Here is a 16152-nt window from a genome sequence, read left to right as displayed (position 1 = left end):
TAAACTATAATATAAATTTAAATTTTTTTTAACCTTTTATTTTGACAAGTTCGTGATTTACCCATCCTAAATCCGTCTTATGATTAGTTGAAGATTTGTTAACTCACCAAATTAATGAGTCGATCTGTCCTACTATACTATGGGTTTTGATTCAAGGACCATGCGGTAATGGTGCAACGGTAGGACATCCGGGTTGTGATAAATTTTAATTTAGATCCCCAGCTTTGCAAGAATTTTCTTCCAAATCCACAGATTTTTTAAAAGGATGCGTTCATCTTGATATTTGTTATGGTATGCGCTTCTCGATTTACCCTGATGGTCGATTAAAACTTCTGTGGGATCGGATTGATTGAGATTTATCATTTTTTTTTTATGGATTAACTCGTCTATAAAGTAAAAAATGGACTGTGATTTTGTTAAATTCAAATATTATGGGTCTCATTTGCTAAATTCCTCTTTTCTTTTAGTAGGCGATGAAGTTGAAATACAGCGGCTACTGATTAATTAATGTGACAGCGGAATGTGTCAGAAAACACGTGACTGCCACTTGCGCCTTGTCTCATTATATTTAAAGCCAAACAACCCGTTGTAGAGAAAAAGACATTTTAAATTTTTTTAAAAATATAAAAAAAATTAATCTTTTTAAATTTAAAAATACTTTAATTTCAAAACCATCATAGCATTTATCATAAAATTACTTTAATTTAACTACAACTATTATAAATAAAATACTTTTATATTAAAAATTTTATCAACTTAATTAAAATTAATTTAATATTATTCAACTAACTACGACTGTATAATTCAATGTATCTTCACTTCCCTCAATTAATTCTAATATATATAGTAATATAAAAATAAATAGCATCTTTTTATTTTAAATCTAATATTATATTTTAAAAATAAATAATTAGAAAAGTCTCTCTCCATGATTGATAATATTTTGGTAAATTTAAAAATCTGATATAAAAATTGCTATTAATCCAGCTATATAAAATCCAACAGCTAAATGATGGTCTCAATATTACATTGTAGGGTCAAATTAATTTGTTTTTTGGTATAAAAAATAACATTAAACCAACAAATAAGATAATATTAATTAATCTAGTATTTTTATTTTTTTCCCTAATATATCATGACATTTAAATTTTTTCATATTTAGCATTATATATATATATAATATTATATATCCAATAATGAAATGATTCTTTGGTACATGAAATTTATTGTTTAATAATTCAGATATTCAGTTCTTATGATTCAACTCATTTAAACTATATAAAGGATAACACCACTGTATCATGCTGAAAGGGTGGGAAAAGAAAAGAAAATAATAAAAAATTGATTGAATTTACCTGGATGATCGATCTACCGATGAACTCTAAACTACGAAGTGCGAAGAAGCTTCATATATTTCATCTACATGTGCAGCCGGCACATACACTACATTCGTCAAACTGCTGTGAGTTCGTCCATATAGCAAATACACCAAAACCCCAGCCACAATCCAAATAGAGACTCGGAACCAAGTGCCAGGGCTGCATGCCAAAACCAAACTACAGGGTTCAGTGTTGGTTCAAACATGATCTTTCATTTTGCAACGAATAAACTTTTGTTGGAGAATCACACTTCTAATAGATCGATCCACAACTTTCAGTAGAAGAACTTACCCAAGATTTACGAGTAGATAAACATTAATGAGGATGGAGCCAACAGGGAGAGCTGGAACAAAGGGACAAGTAAAGCCTGGAAATCAATATAAAAAAGTTTCCATGTTAGTAAGTCTTCGAGTTATCATAAATCCATGCAGCATTGTTGTATCTCATGGCTACCTCCACTGTGACCGAAACTATGGCAGCCGTCATCTTGATCGATCCAGTATAGAACAGCTAGGCCACCCAGAAGAATGAAGGTCCCTATAGAGCATCCCAAGACCTGTAGGAAGCTGTTAGAGAACACACAAGAACAATCAGAACTAGTGGTATTTTAGTAAAACTGAAAATACTCAACGAATTTGATGAGTTTTAATATGTTGGTCCTTTTGAGTCTGTGTTATTTCAGAATAATTAATCCTCACATAATGTAGTGGACAGCAAGACTTACAAAGGCAGTAATGTGTAAGTGGCTGATTTTGTGAGGACAAGAACTCCAACACAGATAGCAGTTATGCTCCAAGATGCTCTCTGTCGGCGAGTTTGTTCACTGAGATTTTCTGAAAAGTTAACTAGTAAGAAGATGAATCAAATTGATGATGACCAAAAGCAGAAATGCAACCACACCTGCAGCTTATTAAAATTAACTAGCTGCTCAACAGTCACATAGAATCTATTTGGTTTTCAAGAAGCCAACTCAGAAAGGAGTGTAACTGATAGCCCATCAATACCTTGATTTGTTTTCTTCAGAATGAGAGGTTGCGCAATTGATCCGTTATTAGTGTCTTGTGAGAGGCCATCATGTTGGATCTTGTTACTTCCTGAATTTTCAACAGAACGTTGCTTCTTTTCGCTTTTCTGTTGAATGCTATAGCGAAGTGAAACTGAATCAATAGATTCCATGAGAGATGCGGGAAGAGGTATCTCATCTGGAGGTAAATATCTCACAACCAAGATTGAGATCGCAACGATGGTGAAAGAAAAGAGTGTGCCAACACTGACCTGCAAAAAAAAACAATACTAGTCAAGTGTAGTCAAATATATGGCTTCAAAGCCGAACAACATATCCTATTGAAGTTTATTTTTGTTTGTCCTTCAGAAAAGATTTCTCTATAAATACTTTAAATACATTAATTAAGGAACAATGTGGAAACTTTTAAAAAGCTAGTACCATGCCAGCTAGTTGTGAAACATCCATGAAGAATGCTAGTGAAGCTGCAAATATCCCAGTCACAAGTGTGCTATTAACTGGAACTTGGGTACGCTTGTGAACACTTGAGAAGAACGATGGTAACAATCCATCTCTTGCCATTGCCATGAGTATTCTAGGCTGCACAAAGAAAGCAAGGGAAAACATTATTTAGTAGCTGCGTTAAGTTCATTTCTCATCAGAAATTGAGCTTTTCGACCAAAGAAGATAGAGACGAAACAAGCACAAGAATGATGAATCTGTCACACTAGCTGAGCAGCATAACACACAAACATGGATATTGTAGCTCAGCCAGAAGATGATAATATCAAATTATTAAGCGCACCAGTAAATCATTGGTTTTAAAGCCAAACCAATTTACTGACATCAAATACTATTACAAGACGTAATGCTAGCAACTTTAACTCCTAATGCAAACTCTAAGCTACAGATTGTGTGCTAGCTGACTTAACTAATTACATCATATCCAGACATTTTGTTGATATCATAGCCCTCAACTTATTGTCTTTTTCTTTTGAAGAAAAAAATCAACTTAGATAAGGATTGTTACTGGAAATTGAACAAAACATTCCTTTTCTCCAGGTTTGAACTGATAGGATAATGCAAGTTGTAATATGTCGTCCATAGTGTTTTTTCTACTCACATGTGAATCAGGTGACAAGCTAAAATAAGATAAAATTTGCAGAATTGTTAGCACACTCTGTACCTGTGGGAGAATGGAGCCCATCACAGCTGAGCAAAGTGCAAGAAGAGATCCTGATGTGATAACATGCCTGTAAGCATCATAGAGAAGATAAGAACTCAGAGAGAAATGGCAACTTTCTAAAGGACAACCGTGCATATAACAACTTGGAATCCAGGTACTCAGCTACTTACGCTGCCCAACCAATGCCATATTTTGCAAATGCAGATGATATTGGGGTGTCAGGGTCCATTGCAAAGTATGGCACCAAGCCAACAACAACTACGGAAACCAACATATAAAGCAAGCAGCATATAGACAGAGAAATACCAATTCCCAGTGGCAGATCTCTTTGAGGATTCTTAACCTGAAAAAATAGTTAGCACAAACAACAAAGGGCTTGACAAATAAATAAGGAAATATATTTGATAACTAGTTCTCATATGATTATATCAAAAGCAAACTTTTAATTATCATAATAGGAAGGATTAACTTAAATCATAGACTATAGCCCTCATTTCAATTGGCACACAAATTTTTCTTTCATATTAAATTCCTTACATCAGTGTGCCAAGTTTCCAGTTAGTTTCTTGATTTTTGTATTTATTTGGAAAAGTAGCTTGGATGCCCTAGTGAACATTTTAGGTCAAATTTTAATTTTAGAGTTATTTTTTGGACAATATTTCCTCCTGTCCCCATCTTCTTCTATTGCTTTTCTCTCAAATTTTAATTTTGGAAGAATTGAAATAGACTTCTCGAAATTGCTTTGAGAAGGTTTTGAGCAAACAAAGTTGGACTATTTGTTATTCACTTACTAGGTGAAATAAATTTAGTTATTTTAATATATTTTGATGACCTCATTCTTGTACGAAATACTGTAATTTCTATTAACCTTTAAGCGATTTTAAATATTTTAAAATTAAAGATATTAGGCCACTGAAATACTTCCTCACAATTAAGGTAGAGAGAAATAGGAATCAATCATTTGCTTATATCAACAAAAGTATATTTTGGATATCCTCTCAGAATACGGAATGTTAAACTCAAAGCTAGTTGACTTCCCAATGAAGCAACAACATAAGCTAGCTTTAGACGATGGAGCTCTATTAGAGGATCCTATGAGATATTAGTGCTCTACTTAAATAACACTAGCCAGAACTACGTTACTCGATTCGTGTCCTACTTCAATTCATGCAAGCTCTATGACAAAAACATTTGGATGTTGCAATGAGAGTTATTTAATGAAGAATCTTTCTTTAAAAATCTAAATTTTCTTAACATCGTCATCTATTGTGGCTAAAAGTTGTCTTCTTTGTCAAGCCTCCTTATTGTGCTTGTAGGATTCTTATCTCTTGATGATCATCTTAAGATCCTCAGCAAAGGTAGAAGAGGTCAATGGCAGTGACAATAATCTGTCATCGATTAAAAGGTTGTTGGCTTCACTTGGAATAGATCATTCAAAACCAATGTGTTTTTATTGCGATAATTTGGCTGCTTTTTATATTGTTGCCAACCTTGTGTTTCATGAATGTGAAAATCACAGAGTGCACATGGAGCTTAAGGAGCTCATGACTTGATGTAGATAAGTTGGTTGGATTAGTGCTTGATGGGTTAGAGATGCATACAGAGGTGGACTTGAACGTGATAAGAGAAATAACACCTTGGGAGCACTATGTACGAAAATTTACCTCTTCAGCAGTGCTAGCAACAGCATCAAAACCTATGTAGGAAAAGAAAACAGTTCCTGAACCAGCAATCACTCCATGTAACCCGTATGGGAAGAAACTGAAAGTTCAAAAACTAAATTAATTACAAGAATAAATCAAAATCTAGATGGCATAGGTCTACATTACCCATCAGTGATCTTATATCCCACCCATCCTGTCTGAAACCCAATAAAGCTGCCAACAGAGATAACAAATAACAACACGCAGATATTTGCACCTGTGACAACCGCTTGGACAATTGAGCTCTGTATAAGAAACACATGAAGTTAATATATATATTCTGAACTTACTAGCTATCAACTATAGCCAGGACGGCACTAACAGTGAATTGTACCTCCTTTATTCCTGAACATAGTAATGCTGTAACAATCAAAACAAGAACTGCAGCACATGGATCAGCAACAACATTGATCCCTGGAATTGTTACACGTGCTAAAAAAGAAGGCAGGCTATCTGGACCTCCAAAATATAAAGCCTAGAATCATTTTAAATTTATATGTAAGAATATTAGATAGTTGATACAGTATCTGCACCACGAACAGATTCAATAAAGGTATTACAATTATGATACATGGATTCTAATTCAAGATGCATGCCATAAAATTTCTACCATCCAGCTGGAATGGTTGGGAGATTAAGCTATATAAGCACTAAATAATGGTTTGACATTTTTTCCTCGAGGAAAAGAGGAAAGGGCAGAAAAATCAGAATAAATTTTACTGCATTACTCCCTGCTGCTACATACAACTCACAAGTGTATGTGATATTGATGGTAAAAGAATAAAATAATAACATTTAGCTTCACAATAACTATTATCACACACATTTGAAAATATTTTAGTTTTATGGAACATATATTTGAGCCAATAGACTTTCAAGATGAGAGCATAAAAAATAAAAATAAAAATAAAAATAAAAACTCAAGTGCAATTTTACACAGTTTTGATGGATGTACGTATTCTTAAAAGTGAAAACACAAGTGCTGATTGAAGGCAAGAACTGGACAATAGATGTTGAAGACCAGAATGTAATTACCAAATTTGGGGATATGCCACGTGCAACAGCTGAACTACCAATTGAGTATTCCAGGATTAGAGCCCAGCCAACCAACCAAGCAACACTGATAATAAAGCAAACAACATAGGATGGTAAGAGACTAACTTGAGTGGATGAATCAATCAAATAATTAAATTGATGATATGTTATTTTCTTAACGAGCATATTTACTCCCTGTGTTTCTGAATGTAAGATGTTGTCAAATCCCCTTTAGATTACTTTGACACAATTAATCTTAAGAGTGACTAAACTGATATGCTAAGGTAAGCTGGTTTTTTGTGCAAAAATTACCCTTCTCCAACACAGACATAAGAATAGTGGTAGGCACTCCCTGCAGATGGGCAACGACTTGCAAGCTCCGCATAGCAGAAAGCAGAGAGAGCAGATGCAATCCCAGCTATTAAAAAAGATATACTTAGAGCAGGTCCTGCTTCTTCTCTAGCAACTGTTCCAACAAGAACATAGACTCCAGCACCGATGGTTGCACCAATACCTAATTAAAATTATAGGAATCATAATAATCAAGGAACAATGACCAAGAATAACCACCAAAAAAAAAGTAGTTTTAAGAGAAATTAATATTGCTACAAACTATTGAAAAGGAAACTTTACAAACATAAGAGATTCAAAAAAGGATAAAATGGTCATGAATTTCCTCAAGAAAGAAAATGCAAAGACAAGTCCTGGATGATAAGCATCAAATTGGTACGCCCAAAATGCTAATATGAGCATAAACATTTCATGCCATGCTATATTACAATCAAAACCTACTACTGTTAACATGAGCTCAAAAGCTTGTTTGGCTTTACTATTTCAAGATGGTAAAAAGGTTAATCTTCTCCAAATATGAGAAGAAAAAGGTCTTCCTTAATGAACACAGAGCTAGTACTTTACGAAGGGATCACAAAACAACAGACATAATTATCTACTATATATCTAGAAATATAAACAAATCATATAAATAATGATCATACTGTAACATGCACCCTCCCAACTGAACATGAGAAAATACAAATGAATGCTTAAATAAATTCTGTACAAAAGTCTGTGGCAGCCACACTAGTCTACTATACCTCAAAGAGAAGAATGAATGAAAATTATAAATACGCAAAAGAATCAGCAAAGCCTGCATGTTTCTGTTGCTTGGGAATGCGTTTTTCCTTTTATAAAAAAAATGATGGAAGTGAATTCTGAAGCATTTCAATTTCAACTCTAGTGTTTGGAGAAATAGAAAATAAACAACGTCTTATTTGGTGATCTATCTTTGAAATATTATCTGAAATATGATGTTTATTTATCTGTCCATGTTCATAATAAGAAATCTGTCATAAAAATGGGCCTTTACTCGTTTCAGTGAGATAGTGAAATCCCACGTTTTAAAGGAATTTGAATTCCCATTCCTCGATCAAAACAAAAAATTAATGCAAAAATCATCGCAGTAATTAACTTTTGCACCGAACATGCAGGAAAACTTTTTTTTTCCTAAGAAAGAACGAACAAGCAGTGAAGGGTAGTGGAATTGCCACATGATTACGAAGGTGGGAAAGGAAATATAAAAGCACCGATTTCAGTTCATAGTGATATCATAATCAAGAGTCAAGAAGTCGGAAACCATAAGAACCACACGGAACGCCACAAAAACAAAAGCAAAAAATAAAAACAAAAGCAAATGTATCAAGTGTAAGGCAAAAGGACAATACCATTCGCAACGACCTCCGGAACTGACAACGCCCGGGCGAGCCGATGGCGTGGACTCTTGGCCTTGACACGCGGCGAATTCACCTGTTTGCGCCTCGAAATGAACCGGAACGCCGACGCTTCTCCTCCCACCTCCTTCCAACTCCCCTCATCGTATTCCATCACCAAGATAGCACGAAAAACGGTGCAAACACAAACTTCGCTCGCCGATATGGCGCAGGACCAAATCAAGCTCAATTCCTCAAAAAAGAATACGTATATAGCCGAAATCCTAAAAATGGACGGTAAAGGAGAAACTTTTTCTCAATCTCCCCGAAAATAGAGAATAAAGAAGACGAAGGATCTCCATTTACCCTCCTTCCTACACCGACGTCGTCGTCGTCGATCGTCTTCCGCGCGAATGAAGAAGCTCTCGTTCGCTCGCTTTGCTGCGTCGTCTGAAATAACCCTTTTTAGACGAGGATGCGCTCCACGTATGCTTTTAAATATAAGATTCTACTTCGAGATTCAGCCGCTCATTACACCTCCCATATAAAACATCAACCGTTCATAACATCAGTTCACATAATAATATTGGAGCGGATCCTTCAATTATTCGTGAAATTAACCTGGGACTCTGCAACGTCATACACGGTTGCCTGGGCATCTGACGTGGCGGTCCACGTGTCACTGCCCACGTCCCCTTAATTCTCTATTAAAACGCTGTTTTATCCTTTTTTTAAAAAATAATTTTGCATTAATTACATTTAGTGAACCAGGCCCGGTTCATAGAGATCGATCAGTTAAACCGGCCCAATTGAAGCCAACTTGGGTTCGGCCCAATTACGGAACCGTTCCTTTCTGCTTTCCTCGCTGTTTCCTTCCCATTCCCAACTCGTCGAGAGAATGCCGAAGCTTCGCCGAGAACCCTAGAATTCCTCTCCCCCGTTTCCGTCACCATTTCCTGCTCAAATCATCTCCCGCACCCTCGATTCTACTAGGGTTCCATCAAATTGTACTTTGTTCCGGATCTTCTTGGAGAAAAGTTGCGGTTTTGTTGGAGGGGATTGCTCATTGCTATCGTCTCCACTGTTCTATAGAATGCCGCCGTTTCTTTCGTCCTCGAGGGTGCTTTCCTTGATTTTTTCAGGCAGAAATCGATCTCTGGATATCGGTGCAGGAGTGAGATGGCTGGGAAAGCATCCTGAGGCCAGGAGGAGGTGGGAGAGATTTGCTCAGACTCGAAGTTTGCCTAGTATCGTTCCTTGTGGGAAACCGTGCGTCGGGCAATTGTTCCGTTCCGGCAAGGAGCTTGTTCCCTCCGCTGGAAACTTGCATCGTTACGATCAGGGAAGGTGGTTTTTGGGTTGCGGGGATGGCGAAGAGGGATCGATTCTGTCAAAGATCTACGAGGAACGGCGTGTGATTGGGTTACTATTTCCCTTGATTTTGCTTTCTAGAGCAACTAATTTTATGCCTTTAGTTTTCACTCTGTAAATTCTTGAGCTGGTTTTGAAACATAGTATTATTCACTCATCTTTTAGGTTTTTCATCTCCATGTATATTTGTGCTTCCAATAACCATCAAGATACCCATTAGCTTGTTCATTTGTATGTTCATTAACTGATTTACTTCATCCTACATGTCATGGTATTTTTGGCAGTCTAAAATTGATCAGAATTGCAGGTATTCGTCAGAACAGTTATTTGCTGTGGTTGCAGCTGTTGATCTGTATGAGGGATTTGTGCCATGGTGTCAACGGTCTAGGGTTATTAAGCGGCACAGTGATGGATCATTTGATGCTGAACTAGAGATTGGCTTCAAGTTCCTTGTTGAAAGTTATATATCTCATGTAGAATTGGAGAAACCAAAGCGTATAAAGGTATCTAATATTTTGTTTCTTCATGTTATGACATACACCAAATTGCTAGTCATGTGCTTTTCATTTGTAGTCTGAATTTGATCATACCTAGTTAATTAACTTTATCATCTGTTTTCACTTGATATATCACATAACACTTCATCAACCAAAACGGTGGATTTATGGAAGCAAAATAGAAAAAGAAATATGACACAAAAAGAAGTGTGTGGAGAGTGGATATGAGGCGAGCACAACTGTGTGCATCTGAATTTGTTCAATTCCATGAATGTGTGTGTCCTCTACAGCATACTAGTTCATTCCTGTCACCACCACCATGCTTCGAAGCACAACTGTAGCACATTATTGTCATCATCACCATTCTTAGAGACAGAACCGTTGCAAGATGGAGGCATTTCGATGTATCTGTACGGAGAGATTATGCTCTCCCAAGACGATGATGTTACATGGTATTTAAGAGTTGAAATTTAATTCTTATTATCCATATAATAGTAACTAGGCAATAATGGAAATTACATATTTTTTGTATTTATTTATTTATTTTTGCATACTAACACACCAAAACCATTTACAATTTCAGAAATAATCGACCACCCTTGCACCTTTGCACTCCAACTCCATGGCCCTAGCATCCCACACACAGCTTTTCTGCATCATTAAAGCAATTCAGAGTAGATACATTGTGAGCACTTATTCACATCTATTCAGAGTAGATGGACCGATTATCATCCGCATACTTCACATCTTGTGTGATCGAAGCTAGATTTTTTGTACTACTTTTCTGCGAAATCAATCTGGATCTCCATATATAGTTCATTAGTATCTTATTTAGAACTTGTAAATAGTCATATTGACTGATGTAGCATTTGTGCTCGCAGACCACTGCTTCAGAAAGTGCACTTTTTGACCATTTGATTAACATTTGGGAGTTCAATCCTGGTCCGGTCCCTGGAACTTGTGACCTTCATTTCTTTGTGGACTTCAAGTTCAACTCACCACTTTATCGCCAGGTAAACTTTCTCAGGGCTTTTCCCCCCTTATCTTCTTGTAAATTCTCAAGTAAATCTTGTTTAGCTCGGAAACATGTTTTGTTTCTATTTCTGTTATGCACACTCAATGCTTTCTAGTTACTTGGGATCCAACCTCAAATTTGAGAGTTTGTGGTGGTAGCAGTCATTTATTCTATATACTCCATTTGACTTGATTTCTCTACTAACAACTAACATTTCCAAATATTTGAGTTCAACTATATGGATCTTATATCTTTTCTCCATCGAACTTTATGTAAGTTTATATGTTATATCACTATAATTTTCATATGCTTTAGGTAACTTTTAATTGTATTAAGTAGAGTTTTCCTTTGGTTGCCTTATACCGATTGCACCTTCCATCTAATTATAGAAACTCCTTAGCACCTTGAACATTGATAACCATCTTAATCGGTTAGAAAGTGTCTCATCTCCACAATAGCTTTTCATATGTTTCGCTTCCTAATTTCTAATAGTCAGCGTTACTAAGTGTATTATGATTGATCACATTTCAGCGTTATAAAATCTTCTTCAAACTGTCACCATCAAAATATGAAAACTTGTTTTAGGTTATCACCTTTATGCTGCTTTATAATGTGTTTTATCTTCCCTCAAGAATATGATTAGTTAACTCATAAACATAGTACACACAAATTGAAATGGTGAATGGTTTGCCACAAATAGAATATTTTGTTTTATTTTATTTTTCTGCATTACTATCGAGTGTTTGATCGGTTTATTTCCTCTCGAATTGAGTTGGACACTTGTGTCATGGCAGGTGGCCTCAATGTTTTTCAAAGAGGTAGTTTCCAGACTAGTCACTTCTTTCACAGATCGATGTCGTCAAATATATGGTCCTGCCGTCCAAGTGTTCGAAAATTCTTATCAACAAAGCCGATGAACCAGACATCTATAGATGACTGCTGCTTTCGACCTTTTGCATGGTCAATTTCTCTATCATTTCCCCCATTCTTTCCTCAGCCAGTTAAAATTTATCGACCAAGGTGTATTTTTTTTGTCAGAGAGGGAGAGGCCATCAAAGATTTTATCAGCATAAATTGTCATTTGGATCAGAAATTCAGCATGAAATTTGATTATAAAAGTTTCTCACAAAATTCATTCTAATAGCTGAAGTTTGATTTGTTTAACTTAGCTATTTCCACTGAACTGAAGGTTCCTTCCTTGTAGTCATACATTGATAGGTAGACAGACGTATTGACAACCTTAATGAAGTTATTATATAGATGTAAAGACACCTTAATTCTGCCAGTTTACAATAAACAGATTGTGAGGAATGGCATCTCCTCCGATCGCGATACTGACTCAGAGTGTGATAGGCGATCGAGGAGGAGGCCAAGAAGGTGAAACAGATGATTCTTCACCACTTTGACTATGAGATTCTCCTCCCAAAGACTCTTGTACTTGAGCAGCAAACTGCAAGTTCCACAGCACATCTTCTGCGGAAGGTCTCTGTGTAGGTTCCTCCCTGAGGCACCCCAAGCAAATCTCTACGACAATCTTCAGCGCTTCGTCGCAGCATTGCCGGCTTACGACCGGATCCACAATGCCTCTCCTAGCAACTGCAATAAGGTAAATGCTCTCAGATGTCACCCTTTTTTGTTCTACCATTTCAATTTTTCATTGCATAAGTTACAAACACAATGGAAAGAATCATATTCCTCACCTCATCTTTCATTATATCGACTTTGGATGTCGATTCAATTGGCCGTCCCGATACAATTTCCAGTAAGATTACACCAAAATCATAGATGTCGACCTTATCCATATGCTTCGACCTGCAACAACAGACATACAATGGATGAACACTCACAAGATTCTGATGTGTGCTACCTATAATTTTATAGACATTACAAATACAGAGTACAATTCCAGAAACTCTCAACAAACCTTTCCCCATGCTCATTCGATCCGCTCGAAGAACTTGCCGGCAATCCCTACATCGGGACGACAAAAAGGATGTTAGACAATATCTACTGACCAATCAACATGAACCAAAGGGCTAGAACATATTCTAATACCAATGTTTTCCTGTTGTCTGCCAGTAGTGGAATATTATAGCTGCTTATTTTTGCAACAAGATTCTGATCTAACAGTATATTAGTAATCTTCAGATGGTTATCGAATAAGCCGGGTATTATACCCCCGTGCAAAAACTGGATACCCTTTACAATGCTGATGGCAGCTGAAATCCTTTGCATCCATGTAAGCCGCGGTCCTCCCGGTGCTGAAAGAACACAAAAATGAATAGATTGAGACTTTGTGCTCTCTCAATAAGAATGCCTAACAAGCTAAACATGGCGATAGAGATTCCATTAACCGAATTGCTTTCGTACCCGATATGCTGGTTCTTAATGTCCCATTTGTCACGTATTCGAAAATGAGAAACAATCGGCTGACGCTTGAATCATCGAGGTAATAATCAAAGCAATGACCAAGGGCACTGACTAAGTGGCGATGCCTAAGCTTGGAAAATAGTTCGATATGGTGATTGAAGGTTTGAGAACTCTGACCCTTTTTAAACTTAAAGCACCTTATCACCACCGAAGAACCGTCCCGGAGGTTGCCTTTGTATATCTGATGTCACATAAATAAGAAGAATGGTGAAATGAACTACAAGAAAAGCTTGGGAATTTGTAGGGGAATCCATAGACACTCCCTTGCTTTTCCAATTTCGAAATCGCAATTATGCATAGCTCCAATAGATCAATAAAATAAATAGCTATTAGAGTGGAAGGTGCAAGTGGTAAAGAGAGATTAATGAAAACATTAGTCAATGTAATAAAAACTGATTTAGTCAATTCGATTATTATTAGTCTTGAAACCTAGCATAAGAGTCGATGGAGGAATAAGATTCATGTAGTTTATCTTAAAGAGTTGGGAAAGCACAGTTTGATGATAATGAAGATGGCTAAACAAACAAAGCAGAGATTTGCACTACTAAAACTAAAGAAGCACAATCAAGAAAGCATATCAAACTTGAGTTGTGTATGAGATAACAATCTACCTGACCATGGCCACTTTCTCCCATTAAGCTTGAAGTTTCAAAGAAATTTGTAGCAGCTTCAAGTTCCTCCAACGAAAATGATTTGTATGTCGGAATGCCAAGTGCCGCCAGCTTCATTGTTTGAGATATGTACCCTTTTAAATTAAAAGGGAAAACAAAAAACCAAAAATGAAGAACTTATATGTGAGATCAGGTATGCAGCATGCATAAAATAACACAAATGCTTGAAGGTGAATGACAAAGAATAAATCACATGCCTGAGTTAACAAGTCCTATTAAAAACAAAAAACAAAATCCAGAACACACAAACAGAGTGAGAGACTATACTTGCATCAGCCAGCAATTTGGAAGGATAACCATTTGAAGCATGCTCTACTATTCTTCTTGGAGGTTTCTTTGTTGCCCTCCTGATACTTTTTCTTCTGAGTGCAAAGAAGACTGCAACACCAACTAATGAAAGAATTCCAACAACACCTATCACTACACCACTCACAACAGCCACTTTTCCACTTGATTTTCCTTTGTGGTGATGAGGCAATATTTCCACAGCCAAAGCTTGAGTCTGGCAAAACGAGTATGGATGCTGACTATGATCGTTTATCTTCAAGCAATTCGAGGCGTACATAAACATCTTATTACTAGAGTTTGAAATCAGGCATGCTGGCAAGTTCCCAGACAGAAGATTCATAGACAGATCTACAAAGTGAAGCTCATCACTGCATGTCATGTTTCCAGAAAGCATTCCAGTGAACCTGTTTCCAGCAATATTTAGGTATCGAATAGAAGGAAGAGACAACAGTGATGGAAGAAAAGGCCCAACAAATTTATTGGAAGAGACATCCAACTCTTCAAGTAAAAAATATGAGCTAAGATTAGTGGGCAAGCCTCCGCCAAACCTATTTCTTCTCAAATTGATAGCTGCAACCTTCCTACTCAACCGCGGGAATGTAGGTCCAAGGAAATTGTTCTCCACATCAAGCACTTGGAGGTTGGTTAAGCTACTAAGATCAGGCAAATCTCCAGACAAACTATTCGATGAGAGCACGAGCACCCTAAGCGATTTCAGGACAGAAAATGAACTCGGAAGCGGCCCACTTAAAGTGTTGTTTTTCAAACTTAAGAGGGCCAACAGAGGAAGATCACCCAGCGCATCAGGAATGGAGCCACTAAACATGTTATGATCGAGTATAAGAGTTTGGAGATTCCTCAAAGTAGAAATTCGTCGAGGTATGGAGCCATACAAGTAATTTGAGCTCATATTGACGATCTCTAAACCAGTCAATCTAGAAATCTTTGCAGGCACAGGACCCCAAATGCCCAGTGATGTCAAGGAGAGGACCGTCAAGTTTGGGAGACGAGACAAAGTGGTGAAAAAGGAATCGATCAAGAAGCTACGTGGAAGAGGTGGAGAACTCCCATTACCACTCATGCGCAACTGAGTTATGCTCTCTTCATAGCAAACGACTGTCAGATACGGAGTTGGGTCGGCATTGCAGAAGTCTGAATTGATGTCCCAGGCGCTCAAAACGGGCGGATAGTTTAGGAGTCTCTGGATTCGCAGCAGTGACCAAGCTTGAGAAGATTGCAGCTGGTATGTGCAAGGTATAATGACCAGAACCATAAACACAGTGAGCAGACTAGAAAGCAAGTTTCCAGGAGCCATCGAACCTGAAACACAGTATGTTCCTCGATTTCTTCAAAAAGATCACTGCTTTCTGTACCAGAATACTGCAATAAACCCGAAGCAGTTAAGATTTTGATCCACTCGATTTACCAGAAATGAAGAAATGGAGCTTACCTTCAGATGATAAATCCGAGAGAACGAAGCTGGGCGTGCAAAATTCCGACTTTGAATCTCTACTAATCGAAGAACAGCTCGAATCCGTCGAAAAAGCAACAAGGTTCAGTATTTTCGCAAACCTCCTCGACCATCGATTCCGTCGGCCTCAAATCCAGATAGAATGGAAAAGTACCCGGTACCGAGACACAGAAGAATAGCTGCCCCTCATTCTCCTCAGATTCTCCCTCCATCACGGGCAAGCTAACCGGTGAATAAGTCCAAAATCTTTCGGGGGCCGCGCTGGAAGTGGACAGGAGAGTAGGACGGTGACGACAAAACCCTAATCTCCTTTTTCCGGAACTCCATGGGCGAGGTAATCGCACCACTACCGTGATCGGAAACATCAAGATGAGAGACGAGGTAATTCCTCTCGCTC

The 16152-nt window shown here is 37.3% G+C and overlaps 3 protein-coding genes across 6 annotated transcripts; 1 reads left to right on the top strand and 2 right to left on the bottom strand.

Moving 5' to 3' along the window:
• Positions 1-1363: 1363 nt before the first annotated feature.
• On the bottom strand, positions 1364-8187 carry LOC141838809 (cationic amino acid transporter 2, vacuolar-like). Of its 2 annotated transcripts, none has more exons than XM_074726392.1 (14): positions 8028-8187; positions 6619-6820; positions 6307-6391; positions 5606-5746; positions 5398-5516; positions 5233-5329; positions 3739-3911; positions 3569-3635; positions 2824-2982; positions 2450-2654; positions 2104-2212; positions 1833-1945; positions 1671-1746; positions 1364-1538 (listed from the first exon to the last, which is right to left on the bottom strand). In XM_074726392.1, exons 1-14 carry the CDS (start codon positions 8185-8187, stop codon positions 1382-1384), a joined length of 1863 nt encoding a protein of 620 aa, XP_074582493.1. In that variant the 3' UTR covers positions 1364-1381. The 2 variants fall into 2 exon arrangements, with proteins under 2 accessions (XP_074582493.1, XP_074582494.1); XM_074726393.1 differs by having other exon boundaries at positions 2104-2224; positions 2471-2654.
• Positions 8188-8907: 720 nt separating this feature from the next.
• On the top strand, positions 8908-12024 carry LOC141839900 (uncharacterized). Of its 2 annotated transcripts, XM_074727753.1 has the most exons (5): positions 8908-9434; positions 9691-9886; positions 10762-10893; positions 11690-11855; positions 11934-12024. In XM_074727753.1, the coding sequence occupies exons 1-4, from the start codon at positions 9106-9108 to the stop codon at positions 11810-11812; spliced, it is 780 nt and encodes a 259-aa protein (XP_074583854.1). In that variant the 5' UTR covers positions 8908-9105; the 3' UTR covers positions 11813-11855; positions 11934-12024. The 2 variants fall into 2 exon arrangements, with proteins under 2 accessions (XP_074583854.1, XP_074583853.1); XM_074727752.1 differs by having other exon boundaries at positions 11690-12024.
• Positions 12025-12051: 27 nt separating this feature from the next.
• LOC141839899 (putative inactive leucine-rich repeat receptor-like protein kinase At3g03770) lies at positions 12052-16105 on the bottom strand. Of its 2 annotated transcripts, none has more exons than XM_074727751.1 (8): positions 15735-16105; positions 14264-15664; positions 13937-14070; positions 13266-13506; positions 12951-13156; positions 12820-12866; positions 12572-12707; positions 12052-12510 (listed from the first exon to the last, which is right to left on the bottom strand). In XM_074727751.1, exons 2-8 carry the CDS (start codon positions 15597-15599, stop codon positions 12235-12237), a joined length of 2376 nt encoding a protein of 791 aa, XP_074583852.1. In that variant the 5' UTR covers positions 15600-15664; positions 15735-16105; the 3' UTR covers positions 12052-12234. The 2 variants fall into 2 exon arrangements, with proteins under 2 accessions (XP_074583852.1, XP_074583851.1); XM_074727750.1 differs by having other exon boundaries at positions 12304-12491; positions 12596-12707.
• Positions 16106-16152: the final 47 nt, after the last annotated feature.

The sequence above is a fragment of the Curcuma longa genome, chromosome 11 (assembly GCF_044706935.1).
Source record: "Curcuma longa cultivar G26 ecotype Majalengka, Jawa Barat chromosome 11, ITB_CL_G26_1.1, whole genome shotgun sequence".
NCBI classification, from domain to species: domain Eukaryota; kingdom Viridiplantae; phylum Streptophyta; class Magnoliopsida; order Zingiberales; family Zingiberaceae; genus Curcuma; species Curcuma longa.
The sequence above is the reverse complement of the archived record's forward strand: the minus strand, read 5'-3'. Positions and strand labels throughout refer to the sequence as shown.

What these genes read in the sequence shown, in the direction of transcription:
- LOC141838809 (XM_074726392.1), bottom strand. Translation starts at nt 8,187, where the DNA reads ATGGAATACGATGAGGGGAGTTGGAAGGAGGTGGGAGGAGAAGCGTCG. An exon ending in TATGTTCAGGAATAAAGGAG is followed by an intron (nt 5,517 to 5,605) that starts GTACAATTCACT and finishes TTTCTTATACAG; the next exon opens with AGCTCAATTGTCCAAGCGGT. An exon ending in TATGGCATTGGTTGGGCAGC is followed by an intron (nt 3,636 to 3,738) that starts GTAAGTAGCTGA and finishes TGATGCTTACAG; the next exon opens with GCATGTTATCACATCAGGAT.
- LOC141839900 (XM_074727753.1), top strand. Translation starts at nt 9,106, where the DNA reads ATGCCGCCGTTTCTTTCGTCCTCGAGGGTGCTTTCCTTGATTTTTTCA. An exon ending in AGAAACCAAAGCGTATAAAG is followed by an intron (nt 9,887 to 10,761) that starts GTATCTAATATT and finishes TTGTGCTCGCAG; the next exon opens with ACCACTGCTTCAGAAAGTGC. An exon ending in ACTCACCACTTTATCGCCAG is followed by an intron (nt 10,894 to 11,689) that starts GTAAACTTTCTC and finishes GTGTCATGGCAG; the next exon opens with GTGGCCTCAATGTTTTTCAA.
- LOC141839899 (XM_074727751.1), bottom strand. Translation starts at nt 15,599, where the DNA reads ATGGCTCCTGGAAACTTGCTTTCTAGTCTGCTCACTGTGTTTATGGTT. An exon ending in GAGAAAGTGGCCATGGTCAG is followed by an intron (nt 13,507 to 13,936) that starts GTAGATTGTTAT and finishes ATGTGACATCAG; the next exon opens with ATATACAAAGGCAACCTCCG. An exon ending in TCGAATGAGCATGGGGAAAG is followed by an intron (nt 12,708 to 12,819) that starts GTTTGTTGAGAG and finishes CTGTTGTTGCAG; the next exon opens with GTCGAAGCATATGGATAAGG.